Source organism: Felis catus, chromosome B1, assembly GCF_018350175.1.
Source record: "Felis catus isolate Fca126 chromosome B1, F.catus_Fca126_mat1.0, whole genome shotgun sequence".
NCBI lineage: Eukaryota > Metazoa > Chordata > Mammalia > Carnivora > Felidae > Felis > Felis catus.
The window spans coordinates 116,674,675-116,694,516 of NC_058371.1; the positions used below are offsets into that span (position 1 = coordinate 116,674,675).

The window sequence follows — 19,842 nt, forward strand, 5'->3', positions numbered from 1 at the left end:
AAATCCTTGCTGAAATAATAGGGCTAGGGGTTGATGATCTTGAATGCTGCTAACACTGTCCAAGAGAAAAACCAGACAAGTGTCTACAGATAGAACCCACTACCACCTATGCTGTAGTCTTACCCCAAAGTAAACCTGATCTGATTATGTCTTTACAATCTAAATCTAATTTCTAGGCAATACAGGGAATAGGATACTATGTGAAACAACACCAGGGGGATATGATCAGCAAAATACAAATTGTGGGAAATTCTACAGGAGAAACGACATCACTATACAAACTTTAAGGGCGAAGAAGAGACGGGATGGTGTAGTAGGTGGAATTAGCCTCCAAAGATGTCCACATGCTAATACCTGCAACCTGTCAACATGGCAAAAAGGAGTGTTTGCAGATGTAATTAAGATTAAGAACCTTAAATGCCAAGATTTTTCTGGATTTACATGGGTGGGCTCAATAGAATCACATGAGGCCTTAAAAGTGGAGAACTTTCTCAGGTGGGAAGAGAGCTGAGACACGAGGAAAAGTTAAAGAGATCTGAAGCATGAGAATGACTTGAACCACAATTGCTTGTTTTCACAGCTAGCTCTAGAACCTAAGAATGAATCCTGGCGGAGCCAGCAAGGGAGCAGGAACCTTAATCCCTCAACAGCATGGAACTGAATTCTACAAACAACCTGAATAATCTGCCTTAGAGCCTTCGGATAAGAGCCAAACCAAGCTAACAGCTGACTTTGACCTAATGACACCTGGACTGGAGAAACCAGTTGAACCCAACTGGATTTCTGACCTATAGAACTCTAAGATAATAAATTTGTGTTATTTTATGTTAAGCTTATTTATTTTGAGAGAGAGAGAGAGCATGCGAACAAGCAGGGGAAGGGCAGAGAAAGAGGGAGAGAGAGAATCCCAAGCTGGTTCTATGCTGTCAGTTCAGAAGACACAGAGCTCGAACTCACGAACTGTGAGATTATGACTTGAACGGAAATCAAGAGTTGGACGCTTAAATGACTGAGCCACTCAGGCGCCCCAAATTTGTGTTATTTTAACCTGCCATATTTGTGGTAAATTTTTACAAGAAAAATGGAAAATGAATGCAGATAAAAACCTATAAATTTTAAGCCTTAAGATTCACATTAACCATTTCAATTTTTGCATCTTATTTCAATCCTTATTGAAAGAAATACACTGTAAAAAAAACCATGAGACAGCTGAGGTAGAGAGTTTCTACAGCAACATGAAGGAAAAGTGATTTCGTTGACTAATTTGCTATTCTTTGTTATTAATCATTAAAGGCTTATAATTATTACTTGCAGTTATAGAAATCGCACAATTCATTCATTCATCATTCTTTCATTCTTTCATTCATTCAACAATTACTAGGCATTTTGTATATACTGGTATCATGGTAGTGGCTGGGAATACAAAGATCAGAAATATGATCCCTTTTCTATGCTCTGGCGATAGTAACAACTGGATCCAAACTATTTAATACATTAATCAACTCAATCTGGGAATCATACAGGTTGAAACAACTCATAAAGTTCTGGTTATTTTATGTCTCTAACATTGTGATTCACAGGGGATACAAAGAAGAGTAAAACACAAACAGTACACAAATCTGTCTAATACAAGATAGATTAAGTGCCATTAAAAAAAGCACAAATAAAAATCAAAGGAGGGACAGGGGATATTCAGATAGGGAAAATTTAGGAAGGGTGTCCTGGAGGAGGTGGCATTTGAGGAGGGCCTTATAGGATAGAAAGGAGTTTAGAAAGCAAAGAAGTCACAGGCACAGAGGAAAGAACAAGTGGCATTTTCATGAAATAGGGAGTGATATTAACATCAATAATATAAAATTTAACACTTATTGAGTAAGGAGCTATTTGTTAAGTGCTTTCCATGTATTTAGTTGTTTAACACAACAACGCTATGAAGTAGAACAACTATTTTATTTATCTTTTTTATTGTCGTAAAAAACACATAAGATTTACCATCTTAACCATTTTTTAATGTTCATTTATTTTTGAGAGAAAGAGAGACAAAGTGCGAGTGGGGGAGGGACAGAGATAGAGGGAGATGCAGAATCTGAGGCAGGCTTTAGGCTCTGAGCTGTCAGCACAGAGCCCGACGCTGGGCTCTAACCCACAAACAGTGATCATGATCTGAGCCGAGGTCGGATGCTTAATCGACTCAGCCACCCAGGCGCTTCCCATCTTAACCATTTTTAAGTATACACATTGTGGTGGATCAGATCTCCAAAACTTTTTCATCTTGTAAAACTGAAATTCCATACTATTGAACAACTTCCCTTTGCCCCCTCCCATCAGCCCCTGGGAACCACCAGTCTACTTTCTATTTCTATGCATGTGACTACCTTACATTCCTCGTATACGAGAAATCATACAGTATTTGTCTTTTTGTAACTGGCTTATTTCACTCAGCATAACATCCTCAAGGTTCATCCATGCTGTAGCAGGACAGGATTTCCTTCTTTTTTAAGGCTGGATATATGTATTTATCACATTGTTTGTCCATTCACCTGTCTATGGACATTTGACTTACTTCCACCTCTTGGTTACTGGGAATAGTGTTGCTGTGAACATGGGTGCACAAATAACTAAGTAGGTACTATTTTAAGATGAGAAAGGCCAAGAAAGGGTAAATAAATAAAGGGAATAAGTTTATTCCAGGTCACACAACAAATTAAGAACCCTAACTCAGACATTTCGGGGTGTCCATCCTAGATAACTACTCTTTACAAATACATTCCCGTTCATTTTATTAATTTCATTGGTCCTACAATCTTGTGAAATTATAAAACCATACAGAATTAGCATGTATTCAGTATTTGTTAGATGGCAAAATCTTCACATTATTTTCTTGATGTAATCATTTAATTATTTTCTTAATTTAATATGTTAAGTAGCTCTTATCTCCATTTTCAATAGCATGTCTAAGGCCACCTCGCTAGTGAAAGCTGGTCTAAGGTCACAAGTGATGAAGCCATGATTTAAACTCAAACTATCTGACACCAAACTTTGTTGTAGTTCTCGATGTTCCCATTTGCTCCTTTCTGAGATGTGGGGAGTGAACAAGAAGTCACAGACTGGACTCCAGTCCAGTTCTCCCACTGACTTGCTACATTCCTCAACTTCTCTATCTGTAAAATGAGAAGGCTGAACTGGATGATCTCTAAATTTTCCCAGCCCAAATAGGCTCTGCACCTTTTCTTCTCAAAGGATTCTTAACCAGATATTTTATACATAAGCAGGTTTGGTCTCAACTGTGCACCCATGTTCCTCCTCTTTCAAAACTTTTGTGCAATTACATTATAGATAATTGGTTTTAAAATTCAAATAATACTAAAAAGCAGGTACAGTAATAACAGAAGTTCCCTTGTTCTATATACTCTTCTACCCCTGAATGAATGTCTGGCAACCAAAGCCCATGCTTCTCAACTCACTGGTGTTCTTTCCTGAAATCTATCTCTTTTTCCATATAACAAATGCACATTGCTATCTCTTGATTTATAAATATTAGGCCTTATTTATTGATTTTTTTTATGGGAGATGAGGTTCTGTTCTGTTTGTTTTTATTTTTTTACATTTACACCTTTTTTCCCTTTTACCATTCTCTTAATATTATCCCCAATTTGGGGCACCTGGGTGGCTCAGTCAGATGAGCGTCCAACTTAGGCTCAGGTCATGATCTCGCAGTTCGTGGGTTGGAGCCCTGCATGGGGCTCGCTGCTGTCAGTGCAGGGCCCACTTCAGATCCTCTGTCCACCACCCCCCCCGCCTCTCTCCAGCTCATTCTCTCTCTCCCTCTCTCTCTCTCTCTCACTCTCCCCCCAAAAATAATAAACTTAAAAAAATATTGACTCCAATTTTTAGTTAAGTGTTTATGCAATGTTTTTATTATTATTGCTTTGTGTATATATACTGTTCACTACTGAGCTAAAGTGTGCTGTACAATTTTTTTTTTAACATTCAAGACTCTACCTACCTAAAACCTCTGTAAAATGCCCTATTGTTTAACTTTCCACTGTATGAAAACTGCCAAGTAATCAATCAATTCCATTTTTCTTTCCTGAGCCTTCTGACCTTCAGCTAATGATCAGTGCTCTCTAGGCCTTCTACCTAGCTCTTGTCCCAAGAGTCCCTTTGCCAGCATACCAAGAACTCTCTTCAGCCCCTTTTGTGTTGGATACCACTTATTCCTTTTTCCTATTTACTCTCTTGTGTTAGTGAAGCATATCTTCCAGGAGTTTCCTGAGGTACATTTCTTGAGACCTTGAAATTTTCGTTATTACTTTCACATTTGATTGATGGATTGATAAGGTATAAAATCTTAGGTTGGAAATTGTTCTTTAGATTTTGAAGGTATTGCTTCACTGTCTTCTAGCTTTCTAAGTTGCTACTGAGATATGTGATGGCATCAAAATGCCAAATTCCAAAATTTTGGTATATGGCTCCTCCTTTTTTTCTCTCTCTGGAAACTGTTAGGAACTTCTTTTCATCCTTGGTGTAGTAAAATTTCAAAACAATATGCCTTGGTTTGGGTCATTTTTCAAGTGAGCTTATTTTTTTTTATTGGAGTATAATTAATGTACAGTGTTATCTTTATTTCAGGTGTATAATATAATGATTCAACAATTCTATACATTATTCAGTGCTCATCAAGATAAGTGAACCCTTGATCACCTTTATCTATTTCACACCCTGCCCTCTGGGAAACCACCAGTTTGTTCTCTGTATTTAAGAGTCTGTTGTTTTGTTTGTCTGTTTTGTCTTTTTTGTTCATTTGTTTTGTTTCTTAAATTCCACATATGAGTGAAATCATGGTTTTTGTCTTTCTCTGACTTATTTCACTTATTATAATACCCTCTAGGTCCATCCATGTTATCGCAAATGGCAAGATCTCATTCTTTTTTATGGCTGGGTAATATTCCAGTGTGTGTGTGTGTGTGTGTGTGTGTGTGTGTGTGTGTGTGTGTGTATCTTTATGCATTCATCTATGGATGGACACTTAGGTTGCTTCCATATATTGCCTAGTGTAAATTATGCTGCAATAAACATGTGGGCGCATATGAAACATATATCGTTTCAAAACAGTGTTTTCATTTTCTTTGGGCAAATACCTAGCAGTAAAATTACTAGATCATATGGTAATTCTATTTTTAATTTTTTGAGGAAACTCCATACTGTCTTCCACAGTAACTGCACCAATTTACATTCCCACCAACAGTGCATGTGGGTTCCTTCTACTCCACATCCTTACTAACACTTGTTATTTCTTGTCTTCCTGATTTCAGCCATTCTGACAGGCATAAGATGATATCTGATTGTGGCTTTGATTTGCATTTCCCTGATTAGTGATGTTGAGCATCTTTTCATGTGTCTGTTGGCCATCGCTATGTTTTCTTTGGACAAATGTCTATTCAGGTTCTCTGCCCATTTTTAATCAGATTTTTTTGTTTGTTTTTGTTTTTGGTATTGTGTTTTATAAGGTCTTCATATATTTTGGATATTAACCCCTTATCAGATATATCATTTGCAAATATTTTCTCCCATTCAGGAGATTGCCATTTTGTTTTGTTGATGGTTTCCTTCCCTGTGCATAAGCTTTATTTGGTGTACTCCCATTAGTTTATTTTTCCTATTGTTTTCCTTGCCTAATGAGACATATCTAGAAGAATGTTTCTATGACTAATGTCAAAGAGATTATTGCCTATGTTATGATAGGCATAATCTATGATAATAGATTAGGTTTTTAATCTATTTTGAGTTTATTTTTACATGTGGTGTAAGAAAGTGGTCCAGTTTCATTTTTTTGCATGTAGCTGTCCAGTATTCCCTACCCCATTTATTGAAGAGGTTGTTTTTCCCCATTGTATATTCTTGCCTCTTGTTGTAGTACAATTGACCATTCAAATGTGGGTTTATTTCTAGGCTCTCTTTCTGTTTCATTGATCTATGTGCCTATTTCTGTGCCATGACCATACTGTTTTGATTGCTATAGCTTTGTAGTAGTGGGCTTTTTAAATCAAGAGAAATGGATTCTTCATTATTGACACATTTTCTTCTATTAGTTTTTTTTATATTTTCCTTTCCACTATTTTATCTGTTTTCTCTTTCTAGTTCTATTCTTGAGGTATTGGGTTTCACGAACTGAATCTTTAATATTTTTTTAAAAAATGCGTATATCAGTTTCTATTTCTTTGTCTTTTTTTCTTGCATTTTCTCAGGTGATGTCCTATACGTCATCTTTAAGATTTTCTTCTTTTTCTTTTTTAAGTTTATTTATTTATTTTGAGAGAGGGAAAGAGTGAGCAGGGGAGGGGCAGAAAGAGAGAGAGAGAGAGAGAGAGAGAGAGAGAGAGAATCCCAAGAAGGTTCCACCCTCTCAGCTTGGAGCCCCATGTGGGGCTTGATATAATGAGGTGTGAGATCATGACCTGAGCTTAAATTAAGAGTCAGAGACTTAATGGACTGAGCCACCCAAATGCCCCTGTTGTTGTTGTTGTTATTGTTTTATGGGTTAACATATTTTTAGTTTCCAAGAAGTTACTTCTTGTTCTTTGTTGGTTCTTTTTTTTTTTCCTTTTTCATTCTATCCTTGTTTTATTCACTAAAGAGTGAATGACTAAAAAGCTGATTGGAAGTACTGAATCAAAGTCTTGAACACTGGTGGGGTTCACTAGTGACTGAGTGATCAGGTGGCTAGCTCCCCCCACTTTTTTTTTTTTAATTACAGCTACAGTATCTGTAGTTATTTTCTCTGGGGACAGTTGATTCTAAAAAGAAATTTTTTTTTTATTTCTTTGAGAACATAATTCTAGCTTCCAAATTTCTGGAATCAAGGGCAAATGGGGGTGAGGGGGAAGAGATCCGTTATTCAGTGTGCAGATTCTGAGTTCTTGTTTTCAATATGGCACATCACCCTTACCCTCCTCTGTGAACAGTATCCCTGTATTTTGAGCATCTCTGGCTCAGTTTCTTCACAGAATAAACTTCTAGTCTCTCACAGGAGTCAGGGAGTCTACTCAAGATAAGGGTAGGAATTTGGGTCTCTAAATAATATTTTTAATTAAAGATGATTTCAGCTCCTCCTTATCCCCTTCCTTTGAGGTTTCTGGTATCCTACATTCTTGAAATATTCTGGGATCCTGTGAGAGCAAATTGACTTGCTTCCTGATAGTCACTCCCTATCCTCATGCTTTTAAGTTTGATCCTCCTCTTTTCTACTCAATCCTTTACTATTTTTCTTTAATCTGCTTTCTGCCTTCATATATAGTAGTCCAAGTTACAGAATCTTGAACACAGGTTCATCACAGATGGAGTATGATTCTTCTGGTTTTTGTTCTCCTTGTTATTTGGAAGTCTGATCTTTCTTAGGGAGAAGGGGGTTGAAATACTTCTATACACTCTCTTGGCCTGGGAAATCCTCCACTGAAAAATGATTTTTTAAAATTGTGTTTGCAGACTATGTAGTTCCTCAAGTTCCTTTTCTTTTAAAACAAGGATTACAGGGGCGCCTGGGTGGCGCAGTCGGTTAGGCGTCCGACTTCAGCCAGGTCACGATCTCGCGGTCCGTGAGTTCGAGCCCCGCGTCAGGCTCTGGGCTGATGGCTCAGAGCCTGGAGCCTGTTTCCGATTCTGTGTCTCCCTCTCTCTCTGCCCCTCCCCCGTTCATGCTCTGTCTCTCTCTGTCCCAAAAATAAATAAACGTTGAAAAAAAAAATTTAAAAAATAAAAAAAATAAATAAAACAAGGATTACATAAATTACTCATCAAAAGTGTTAGTGAATTACATTGTATAATTGCACGTGCATCTAATTGTATACTAACATATATAACTAGAAACGAGCTTATAATTAAGCACTCAGCACTGATAAATCCTAAACTATAATATTAAAATTGTTATGGGTATGATAGATAAACTGTTTTGAGATATAGATATATATATTGGCAATATAGAAAATATTCACCAATACTCTTAGAAAAAGTATCTATCACTTGGTTCAGAAGACTCTGTTACTATTGGAAATAGTCAGTTAAAACATTTTGGCGGGAAAGTTAGTTAGCACTGACACAGTTTTTGTTTTTTAATGCAGTGTGTTTTTCCATAGTCACGGTCCTTTCTGTAATACTGTTTGAGAGCATGCATATTAATACACATGGTAAATTAGGTCTTAAAAAGCATAATCTTGTAAAGTAAGTTTTCACAATAATGCAGATTATTTATCCTGCATCAAACAAAAAGGCAATAATAAGCCTCTTAAAAAAAAGCCTTGGGGTACCTATATGGCTATTGATTGAGTGCCTGACTCTTGATTTAGGCTCAGGTCAAGATCTCACAGTTCGTTGGATTGAGCCCTGTGACAGCTCTGTGCTGACAGAACGGAGCCTGCTTGGGATTCTCTCTCTCTCTATCGCTCTCTCTCTGCCCCTCCCCTATGCACGTGTACACGCATGCTCTCTCTTTCAAAATAAATAAATAAACTTTTTTTTTAAAGCTTTAAAATGTCTGCTTTTGAAGCAATTTTTTGTAAGTTTCCCTTTAAGGGATGGTAATCAATACATATCTTAGTTTGGGTTGTTATGGAAAAAAAAAAAAATCACCCTACAGTGGGTAGCTTAAACAGCAAACATTTATCTTTCACAGCTCTGGAGGTTGAGAAGTCCAAGATCAGGGTGCTGGCAGATCTAATGTCTGGTGAGGGGTCCCTTCCTGGTTTGCAGGTAGAGAGCTGGAGAGGAAGCAAACTCTCTTTTCTCAGGGGGTACTAATTCCATTCAAGAGTTCTCCACCTTTATGACCTAATTACCTCCCAAAGGCCCACCTCCTAATACCATCACGTTAAAGGTTAGGAATTTAACATATGAAGCTTTGAGGGAGGCAAACATTCAACCCTTAACACATACTTAATTCAGGGTCATACAGCTGGATATATTGAAACCAGGAGGAAAAAATACCTTCTTGGATGTTTCTTATTTTTGAAAAGACTTTTATATATTCCTCAGGACACCAATATTCATTATAATCAAAATCAGAATAAGCCAATCAAAAGGTATTTCTCTAATAATCAAATACTTTTTTTGAAAGAAAAAAGTATTTTATATGTACAGAATTCTTTTAGATGCCTTGCAGTAATCCTTAAGGACCTATTAGCCTCTCTTGGCTAAATAAGCTATCTATCTGTAAAAATATTAAACACAAATATTTATTCTTCAATCTTTACTGCTTACATTATTATAAATATAAAAATGACACATTGAATTTGAGGTATTTTGAAAATATGGAAAACAATAAAGAAAAAAATGTTACCACATAGCATATAGAGATAGCTATCTTTAAAAAATCCATATTAGCATATTCTTCCCGTCCTTTTTTTCTTTTTTAAGGTGTTTTTTTTTTAAGTTTGTTTCCTTATTTTGAGAGAGAGAGAGAAAGAGAGAGCATGGGAGGGGCAGAGAGAGACAGAGAGAGAGAGAATCCCAAGCAGGCTCTTCACTGTCAGTGCTGAGCCTGATGTAGGGCTTAAATCCACATACGGTGATATCATGACCTGAGCCAAAATCAAGAGTCAGACGCTTAACCAACTGAGCCACCCAGGGGTCCCACCTCCCATCCTTTTTTAAATCAGTTTTTACATGGTTAAGATCATACTGCACAGAGTAAGATGAGGCCCAATTTATTGAGTACTCCTAAATGGCAGACAACCTGCTAAGTGCTTCACATACATTGTATCAATATCCTATGAGCCAGATATTTTATGCCTAATATATGGAAAATATGAGGATATATGGAAAAACTGAAGATTAGTGAGTTTAAATAAGTTGCCTGGGGCCATCCAGCCAGTAAGCAGCCAAGCTGAGATTTTAGCACAAGCTTGGCCAGTATCAAAATCCATACTTTTTACCATTATGTTTATTTTCTTTGTTTACCACTGTAACTAATTTTTATGTCATTAACAAATCATTGCAAATATCATGTAAAGTAAAAATGTAAAACTCCTGTATGATTAGGCTTGTCTCGCTGAAGCCCTGCAGTCAATGAGCAATCCTATTTTTCAAAAATCTTTACAAATATTAAGAGCATGAATGGAATATCATTGTTGTTCAAGTTAAAATGTATTGAGACTTTAAATGTTTTTATAAGCTTATCAGGCATTTGTATTTCTAAGGATTATATAGTTCTCAAGTAAATACAGTGTGAGCCAGAAATTACAAAATGACCCTTTGGAACAAATAACATTACCTCATTGATTCTGGTTATGTTGGGCAGGTACAGTAGGTGGAAGATACACACACACACACACACACACACACACACACACACACATATGATTTGTTTAAAGTTCCTAAACATAGCTGGTTCCAAGACTTTAAGATTCTCTCCTTAAAATCTAGTTTACATCATTATTTTTATATCTAAAGAAAAATGGTAAAAGGAAAAGGTATTTACTAAGCAAAGATAAATGCTAACTAAACCCTTATTGAAAATATCACCAGATCATGGATTAATGCAGTTTTAATGCATTTCCAATACCTAGTTATTCTGATTTCCTCTCTGGCTACACTATTTTCACTGTAATCTATTTAAGAGTTGGAGCCACTGATGCATTCAGTTTGATTTATCTAGTGACAATACCTCAATTATCCTCCTGGGGAAAATTATTTTCTTGTGAGTAAATCTAATTTTGGTTTAATCTTCCAAGTAATTTTAATTAATTTTCTATATATTTTGACAAAAGTATTTATGAAAGAAAAAGGCCATTATGACTATATTATTATGAAATATAGAGAAAATATCACATCAAAAAAGACATAAACATTTTCAGTTGGTGTTAGTGAATTATGACCTTGCAAGTTACAAGAATATGCCAGAATGTTTTAGCACCCATAAGCCACAGAAGGCTAAAGAGACACGTGGCTGATAAGATGCGAATTTTGTAATTTGAGAGTTGAGTAAATGGGTAGCAATATCTTGCCACCTTAAATATTCTGCCTGGTGTACTGGTAACATGGGCATTGGCTTAATGGCTCATTTTGTGGGAGAATTTTTAACCTTTACATCAACATTTATGTAAAATTTAGTTTGCACAGAAATATATAATCAATTTGAATTTGCTGTTTCGGATATCTGCATTTTCCTGGATTTCCTTATTAATAGCTTACTTCTCTTTCTATAGGCTTGGCTTGACATAACCAATCTGGATCATGTCTACAAAGGAAACAAACTGCATACATTTCTGCTGCAAAAGATAACAAACCCCACAACTTTTCAGTAGTGGATATCTAAGAAATGAACCTCACTGGACAAAAATTATAAGAACTACGAAAGTCTGAGTTTCTGAAATTGAAGAAGAGTTCCAGCTAGACCTTCCTATTGTGTATGTTGTGTGAACACACACAGTCGGGAATGCAGATTAGCACAATTATCCTAGAAACTGATTTGGCAAACGTATCATAAGATGCGTATCATAAGATGCGTATCATAATGTATAAGATACCCATCATAGTAATAATTACACATTATAACAACATGAAGAAAAAGAAACATTATTGATGAGTAGGGGAAAGATTTATGACAATGTTCAGTAAACCAAGATCTATGTAGTATGATGTTAATGATAGTAACATATGTATAAACATGCATTTGTATGTGTGCAAGAATATATAAAGACCAAAGGTTTTTGATGGTATTCATTTTTTCAGTAGTTGAAATACTGGTGATTCTTCTTTATATTTATGTATTTTTCTGTATTGAGCATATTGTTTATTAATAATAAGAAAAAAGTATTTAAAAGAAATACAAGGAGGTGTGCCTAGGAGCTTCAGTCTGTTGAGCTTCTGACTGACTCAGGTCACGATCTCAAGGTTCATGGGTTCCAGCCCGTGTTGCGCTCTGTGCTCACAGCTCAGAGCCTGGAGCCTGTTTCAGATTCTGTGTCTCCCTCTTTCTCTGCCCTTCCCCTGTTCCCGCTCTGTCTCTCTCTCTTTCTCTCAAAAATAAACATTAAAAAAATTAAAAAAAAATAAAAAAATACAAGGAATAACAGTAACATTTCTTTGTTTTTCTTTCATATCTTTTAAAAATGTAAAGTAAACCAAGGGAAGTCATTGTCATTAGAAATCATTCATTCATTCCATTGATAACTATTTTTAAGCACTTGCTTAAAAATGTCAAACATAGTTTTAGGCACTGGGGATTCTGCAGTGAAGAAAATTAAGTTCATATCTGGGAGAGGAACAAATGTTACCTCGATCACATAATGGTGACGTGCTATGAATGAAATCATACTCATTAATGTGCTATACTTCATAAATAGTAGAAAACACAAGTTATAAACTTGCTAGCAAAGAATATAAAAGTATCTCCTTTATTTAGTCTAAGGCATATATTTTTTCTTAATTAACTGAAGAAATTGAAATTGTTTGATTACTTACCCCAATATTAAACATCCCTGTAAAATATTCCATATTTGCTTGAATGAACCAAATGTTGCTTAAACCTAGTTCATCACTTCTCTTCTTAGCACGAATTAATGATAGTTCCTTGTTTTCTATTAACGTAACCTAGATTTCATCCAGGAAACAAAAGTACATTCAGTAACATAATTCAGACATTAGGGCAAAATATTATTACTGCATTTAAGCTTTCATGTAGAACATATTCATTGATCCTTGTCCTGTGCCAGGAAGTACACCAGATAATGTGTTACAAAACTGAACAAGGTCCTTGATTTCTTGCACCTTATGGATGGAGTGATAGAAGAGAAACAGGCAATTACAATACAGTGATAAGTGTTTAACGAAAGACATATCATGTGTCATCACAGCACTCAGACTTGATGACTAAGGAAGGTTTCAGCCATTTAACATGGAAAATAATATAGAAGCTGAGGCCTGAACAATGAATAGAAACTAGCTGGAGCAATGAAGGAGAGTTTCAAGCAGAGAGAGAAACATGCATGAAGTGGGAAGTGAGACAGACACGGGGTGTTTGAAGAACTGAGAACATTGGTGTCTCTGGGCACGGTGCGTGGTGGTGATGCAGAGTGGGGGACAGGGTGTGGAGGGTAGAATTGAGTCTGGAGAGGTAACAGGAGCCAGATCATGTGATAAAAGAAGGTTCCGTTGCTGCAATGTGTAGTATGGATTGGTGGGGGTGAGGCAGAAGGAAGGGTAACCAGTTAGGAGTCTCTAGGAATGCAGACCAATGAAGATTGGAAAGGATTACTGGTCTAGAGAGAGAAAAGTGGGCAGAATTAAGTCCCTTTCATCACTATCATCTCTAATTCTACCCTTATTTTGTCCTTATGCTTGTCTTCACAGAAACATCCTGGGTCCCTTTGTATAAAAAAACCTGTCAGAGTATACTTGGTTTAAGGCTTTCTGGCCATTCATTATTCTATCCAAGATTTCCCCTCTCCAGGCTCAATGTCTCTAAGTTTCCAGAACTGTTGGGAAGGGGGGAAAGACCCCATGTCTCTGCCTCTGTTTCTCCAGGATTCTACTCTATGAGCTTTCTTCCTCTAACTCCAACCAAGAAAATTGTTACTTTCCTTGATAATGAAACATAAACCTGCTATTTTTTCCCAGGATTCCTTGTTCATTTTGCCTCTTATTTTCTAAGGAAGGGAAAGAATAATACCCTTCTATTCACCATCTTTCTGTTACATGTCTTTCTGGCCAGTCTATGCTCATCTTTCCCTTCTGCAAGGAATCACTATGATTATTTTACACCTTCTAGAAAGTGCACAAGCAAAGACTCTGCCCCATTTGATTTGTATTTTTTAAAATATAATCTATTGTTAAATTGGTTTCCATACAACACCCAGTGCTCATCCCAATAAGTGCCCTCCTCAATGCCCATCACCAATTTTCCCCTCTCCCCCACCCGCTGATTTGTATTTTTTTAAATACATTAAATTCTAGACTTTTATGCTAAAAGATGGTCATTGTGAGGAAATGATTTCATATGGCAGAAGACTAAAAATAACAAACTTCTAACAAATAGTGGCAACCACTGCATAAACTGTGGTATGTTTACTTAAACACATACTATGTAGTCACATTTTAGTGATATTTTAATAATGATATTTGAAACTATTTGTAATAGGGAAAAACATACTGAGTGAAAGCTGGTGACTAAAATTGTTTTTGCATTTTTTAGAATCTGCAGTACGAAGCACCCTCATGGACAATGATGATAAGAATATGGGGAGAAAAGCATTTGATGGATGAGTGTGGTAAATTTAGAGTTTATTTTTTTCTTTGACAAATTTTGTTATTGCTGTTACAATTTTGATACAATGGATAAAAATCAAGATACTGAAAGGATATGCTGAACAAGGGTCAGAAGCTAGTATTTCCAGTATAAAATTATGTTGACAGTTAAACTAGTTTCATCATTCATTATTTTATTTAACCACAGAATCGTTATTTCTTCTATAAATTATTTAAAAATATAACCCTTTCAGGGGCCCCTGTGTGGCTCAGTTGGTTAAGCTTCTGACTCTTGGTTTTGGCTCAGGTCATGATCTCACGGTTGGTGAGTTCAAGCCCTACGTCAGGCTCTGCTGGGCTCTGCAGCTGGGCTCTGCCCCTCCCCCATTCATGCTGTCTCGGTCTCTTTCAAAATAAATAAATAAACTTTAAGGAAATATATAACCCTTTTATAAAAGTTAAAACTGTACTGTGGTCCTACTTTCCTTTTTTAAAGATTCTTAGAAGTTTAGTTCAAAGACAAAAAAAAAAAAATATATCTGTGCCACAGATGTGACCTGAATGAATGCTTATAAATTCAAAGGGAAGGGGTAAGACTCAGCTAACTGAATTGCATAGTTTTCCAATGTTTCCCTTTATCTGTTATTCAGATTTTTACCTGGCATGATGGCAGCATGTGAGCAAGGACAATGCCAACATGGCCCTGGAGAAGGCAGAAAAAGCAACAAGTTAACTCGGGTCCTTAATGCTTTCTTCTCATTCTGAGACAGCAGTCTTGCCAAATAAAAACATGACTCTGAATGTAATACAGTAATGTCACATAGTCGGGGGAAGGCTAAAGAGAATAAGAGGAGAGACATAATACCCCGCCGCTGCAGAAATCCACAATTCTGTCACCGGGTTTGGCCTGACTTGTCACCACATAAACAAGGTTGTTTAACTGCTGTTGCTTCCTTAAAGCTCGATCACTGGACATTTTGCCTGGGGAAGACAAGAAGTGAAGACAATGAAATGGTAGGCATTGTGAGAGAGTGAGAAGGCACTCAGAGAATGGATGGCCGGCGTCCAGGAAGAGGGGTGAATATATAAATGAGTTACAAATTCCACATAATCCATGAGGAGAGGACCAGAGACCTGGAACCCAGAAATGAAATCTCTCTATGCATATTTTTACTTTTATTCACATCCAATTTTTCTTTCGATTGTCATTGAAAAAACATCTTCTAGAGAGGAAACAATAAGTGAAATATTAATCGCAGAGTCATACACAAAGTGCTGAGTAAATGTTTACTGGATGAATAAAAGTTAACAGTCACAGTCCCTTCCCTCTATCCCTACCAGAGACATATTGCAAAGATTACCTAATTCTAGCTCATTGTTTAAATCTCCTTGGACAAAAGAGATCTATAATAAATAAAAACATTCTTACTATTTAATCAGCATGTCCTTGAACTCTTAGTTATTTTGGTGAGGATACTTGGGACATAGGTGTCACATTGTCGGAAATGTATCAATGCTTAGTGTATTTAGAGAGAAATTAGATTTTACCATTTCAGCTTTGAAGCTTCCTTTCCTCATGAGTCAGACACAGAAATCTAATGCAATAGAGATTAAAGATAGGGCATTTCCAAGTATGAAATGCCTTGGGCCTAACAGCATGAAAATATCTTAACTTTCCTTCAAAGCTACTAGTTAAGTCCATGAAAATAACTTCAGAAGAATGAATGAAATTATTTGTTTTTACATGTTTCAAATGCACTTTTTGTAAGAGCAAGATTAAGAAAATATAGAGAGCAGATTTCATTGATATAGATAAAAGGAAAAACCCAGATAATCTTTTGGCTTGATCAAAAGTTATTTACAGATACCAAGGTTTCCCTGCTCTATTTTCACAGAAAAATAGCCTGGCTTTTTTTTCTTTTATGCTCTTTTCTGTTTTCCTTCTTTCTTATGTTACTAAAATAAAAATACTGGAAAATCTTTATTCTAGGAAAAAATAAAAAATATATGAAAAAATATCTGTATGAGAGAAAAGATCCATAATCTAATAATTCAGAGCAAATATCTTTGTATACACATACTTCCAGGTGTATCTAGAAATTCATAATATTGAAGATAGTATATAAAACATTATAACTCTTTCCATGTCAGTGCATTTATTTCTGTACCATAAGTTTTAATGGCTGCATAGTATTTCATTGACTATATATGCCATACTTGTATAACCAATCTCCTATTGTAATAATGTGATCATCATCATACAGCTAAATCACTGTACACATTCTTAATTGTTTAGTGTGTCCTAGTGTGAATTTCAAACATAAAGGGCCTTTAAGCCAATAGTCTGGTGATTTCATTTGTGAAGACAGTTTCATGTAGCTTTATTTTCATTTTTCTCTAATGATATAATTGTGAAAAATTTAAACAAAATATGTGAAAGCTCCTGTCAGCCTATCCTTCCTGGATAACCACCCCTAAAAGATTATGACAATTTTCAACACGGCATAGTTGAAAGAATCTTACAGTGACTGCCTTTATAACCTCCACCTAGATTCTACCATTAACAACTTACTATATTTGGTTTAACACATTCTTTTTTTAAAAAAATTTTAAAAGTTTATTTATTTTGAGAGAGAGTGTGTGAGCAGGGGAGGGGCAGAGAGAGAGAAAAAGAGAGAGAGAGAGAGAGAGAGAGAGAGAGAGAGAGAGAGAGAATCCCAAGCAGGGTCCACACTGTTAGTGCAGAGCCTGTTGAGAGGCTTGAACTCACAAACTGCAAGATCATGACCGATCTGAAATCAAGAATCCAACACCTGACCGACTGAACCACCCAGGTGCCCCTGGTTTATCACACTTTTATTCATCTATCCATCCATTCATAAATCCACTTAATTTTTTTAATGTTTATTTATTTTTGACAGAGAGAGAGACATCGCATGAGTGGGAGAGGGGCAAAGAAAGAGGGAGACACAGAATCCAAAGCAGGCTCCAGGCTCTGAGCTGTCAGCACAGAGCCTGACGTGGAGCTTGAACTCACAGACTGTGAGATAATGACCTGAGCCGAAGTCGGACGGTCAACCAACTGAGCCACCCAGGCGCTCCAATCCACCTAATTTTTTTTAAGTAGGTTCCACACCCAGTGTGGAGCACAACATGGGGTCTGAACCCATGATCCTGAGAACAAGACCCGAGCTGAGATCAAGAGTTAGACATTCAACCAACTGAGGCACCCAGGCACCTCTCCACCTAATTTCTTTTAGCAATGCAGTTCTAATTTGGAAGAGGGAGAGCAACAAGAGGAAGCAGGGGAGTTAGAGGGCAAAAAGGGAAAAATATTTCTGAGCCCTGTGGGAAAGCTAGTCACAAATGCTACCTTTTGAGGAAACCACCAAGAGGCAAGAAATGAGCACAAACATTTTAGTCTCAGCTTTGTGGATTTCTTAACATTTCTTAGCCAAAGGATTTTTCATAAAGTCAAAAGAAATTACCCTTGTTAAGAACAAGGAGAAAAAAAACATTTATTTAATGGAATAACTAATTAACATCCAGTTTGGTACCATTATTTCTACTAGATGTTTAGAATTATCTAACTTTCCTAGGTTTGTTTCAAAAGCAAATGTTGATGAAGATCTGTTTTTCTTGCTGAGATTCCATCTTTGCATACAAAGAATTCATGCTGAAATGAAGTTTGAAGGCAAAGGGGTAATTTTCAGGGTTGTGTTTAAATAGACACTATTAGGGAGCCAGGGTGGCTCAGTCAAGCATCAGACTCTTGATTTTGACTCAGGTCACAATCTCAAGTTTCATGGGTTTGAGTCCCACGTTGGGTTCTGTACTGACAGTGTGAAGCCTGCTTTGGATTCTCTCTTGCCCTCTCTCTCTGCCCCCCCTCCAATAAATAAATATTAAATAAATAAATAGGCACTATTAAGCTGCACATACTCTCACAGATTGAGTTAAAAATACAGTAGCATAATGCCCAGATGCTTTATGGAAAAGCCACCTCTAACAAAGCATTCCTCCTCCCCATTCCAGTTTTGAAGCTCCTGGAAACACAAACAGGATCTCAAATACATTGAACGAGGTTAGAAAGTGGTATTTTGAGACATGGCATTAATTTAAAAATCAAATCCCACTTTCTATTTATAGTTAACATTCTTCTGCCTAAGACACTATTTATAAGCATACATTTACAATCTATTTTTAGTTTGACTAAAAATGCTGGTTCTTTAAGTGTCATCACTGAAAAAGAAACTCAAGAATCAAATGATCAGGTGTTTTAATACAAATGATGTCATTTGTTCTGTGATGTAATTCTCCCACAGTGAAAGTCAAGTCTTTTCCTTGTCTAATTCAAGTTAGGAGGAACCTGATTATTTAGACAACTTCAGTGTTGTTTGCAGTGCCCAAAAAGAAAATACAAAGATAAAAGAGTCAATTTTTAAGTGAAGGAAGAGCTTTATTGGAACACCAGTCCAAAGCATCAAATAAGGAAAATAAAATTTAAAACAATATCCTGGATAGGAAATGTGCACATTTGTAGCCAGGATACCTGCTCAGTCTAAAATTATGCTCAAGATCATGCTGTTCTTGATTTTTTATTTCTTAGTCCAAAGCAACAAAGCATCTTAACTGTCATGACTTCCTGGTAAAAGGAAAGCGGTTGGGCGCCTGGATACACGTTTGACTTCTTTACTAAAGATTCATTTGCTGCTTTGTTTTCAAAGTATTTTCTTTGAGCTAGAGCACACTAACCACATTCTATAAGTTTTTAAAAAATTTATCATTAAATATGAAGACAAAAAAGGCTAAAACTAATGATGTAGAGATTTTTAAAAACATGCTTTTTGTTTGGAAAGTTATAAAATCAAAAGAGCAAATTTCTTTAACAGTCATGGATGTAGCAGAGCTATTCTATTCTAGAGAAGGCACAAGACACCTGAATAGACAAAGTGGCACTGACAGGACCTCTGGTCAGAGGAAAGGGGCAACCGCAAATTATACTGTTTTTGGGGAGGCTTTAAGACAAGCTGATGAATGGTCACTTATGTTGTACAGGGCCCTAGACAGTGAAACCCAGGTCCTAGCCCCAGGGTAGCCTATGGTTTTCATGCTTGGAATAGTCACTTAGGCACCTACTATGCTCAGCACCTGTCTGTATGCTGAGGACATATCTCAGAGTGACTAAGACATAGTCCCTGTCCTTAGGGAACGGTATCTAAAAAGAAGGGATAGGTGTTCATTATGTGCAAATATATGTGCACTGAAAATAAAGGACTATAAAAAGGACTATATAAGGAAAATAAATGTATGTGCATTGAAAATAATTGTGACTTCACAGAGGGCCTTACAGACACTTGGGGCATTTCAGCTGAGTCTTTAAGGAGGAACAGGAACTCACCAGATAGGATGGCAAGGAAAGCATGCTAAGAATGATGTGGCATATTTAGGGGAAAACCTCAATTAGCTCATGTGCTTAAAAATGAGGATCAGTGAAAAAGTGGCAGAATCGTAAGTAGATCTGAAATTACAGGCAGGACCAGATGGGAAAGAGCATTGCTTGTTATTTTGCCTGTCTGTGCTGTAGAGAAAACATGGCCTCAC

At 36.5% G+C, this 19,842-nt stretch overlaps 1 protein-coding gene and 1 long non-coding RNA gene across 3 annotated transcripts in view; one reads left to right on the forward strand and one right to left on the reverse strand.

The window, feature by feature from the left end:
- Nucleotides 1–15,674, forward strand: part of LOC109499040 — a 29,662-nt gene extending 13,988 nt beyond the window's left edge. The window contains exons 2-4 of the long non-coding RNA XR_006596891.1: nucleotides 11,199–11,399; nucleotides 14,186–14,261; nucleotides 14,889–15,674. This is a non-coding gene — a long non-coding RNA (uncharacterized LOC109499040). The remainder of the gene's footprint in view (nucleotides 1–11,198; nucleotides 11,400–14,185; nucleotides 14,262–14,888) is intronic.
- GSTCD (glutathione S-transferase C-terminal domain containing) overlaps nucleotides 1–19,842 on the reverse strand; it is a 130,950-nt gene that overhangs the window by 14,340 nt on the left and 96,768 nt on the right. For both annotated transcript variants that reach the window (XM_006930933.4, XM_045056036.1), the window contains 3 exons: nucleotides 15,104–15,219; nucleotides 14,897–14,941; nucleotides 12,457–12,585 (listed from right to left, as the gene is read on the reverse strand). In XM_006930933.4, coding sequence (XP_006930995.2) covers nucleotides 12,457–12,585; nucleotides 14,897–14,941; nucleotides 15,104–15,219 — 290 coding nt within the window. The remainder of the gene's footprint in view (nucleotides 1–12,456; nucleotides 12,586–14,896; nucleotides 14,942–15,103; nucleotides 15,220–19,842) is intronic.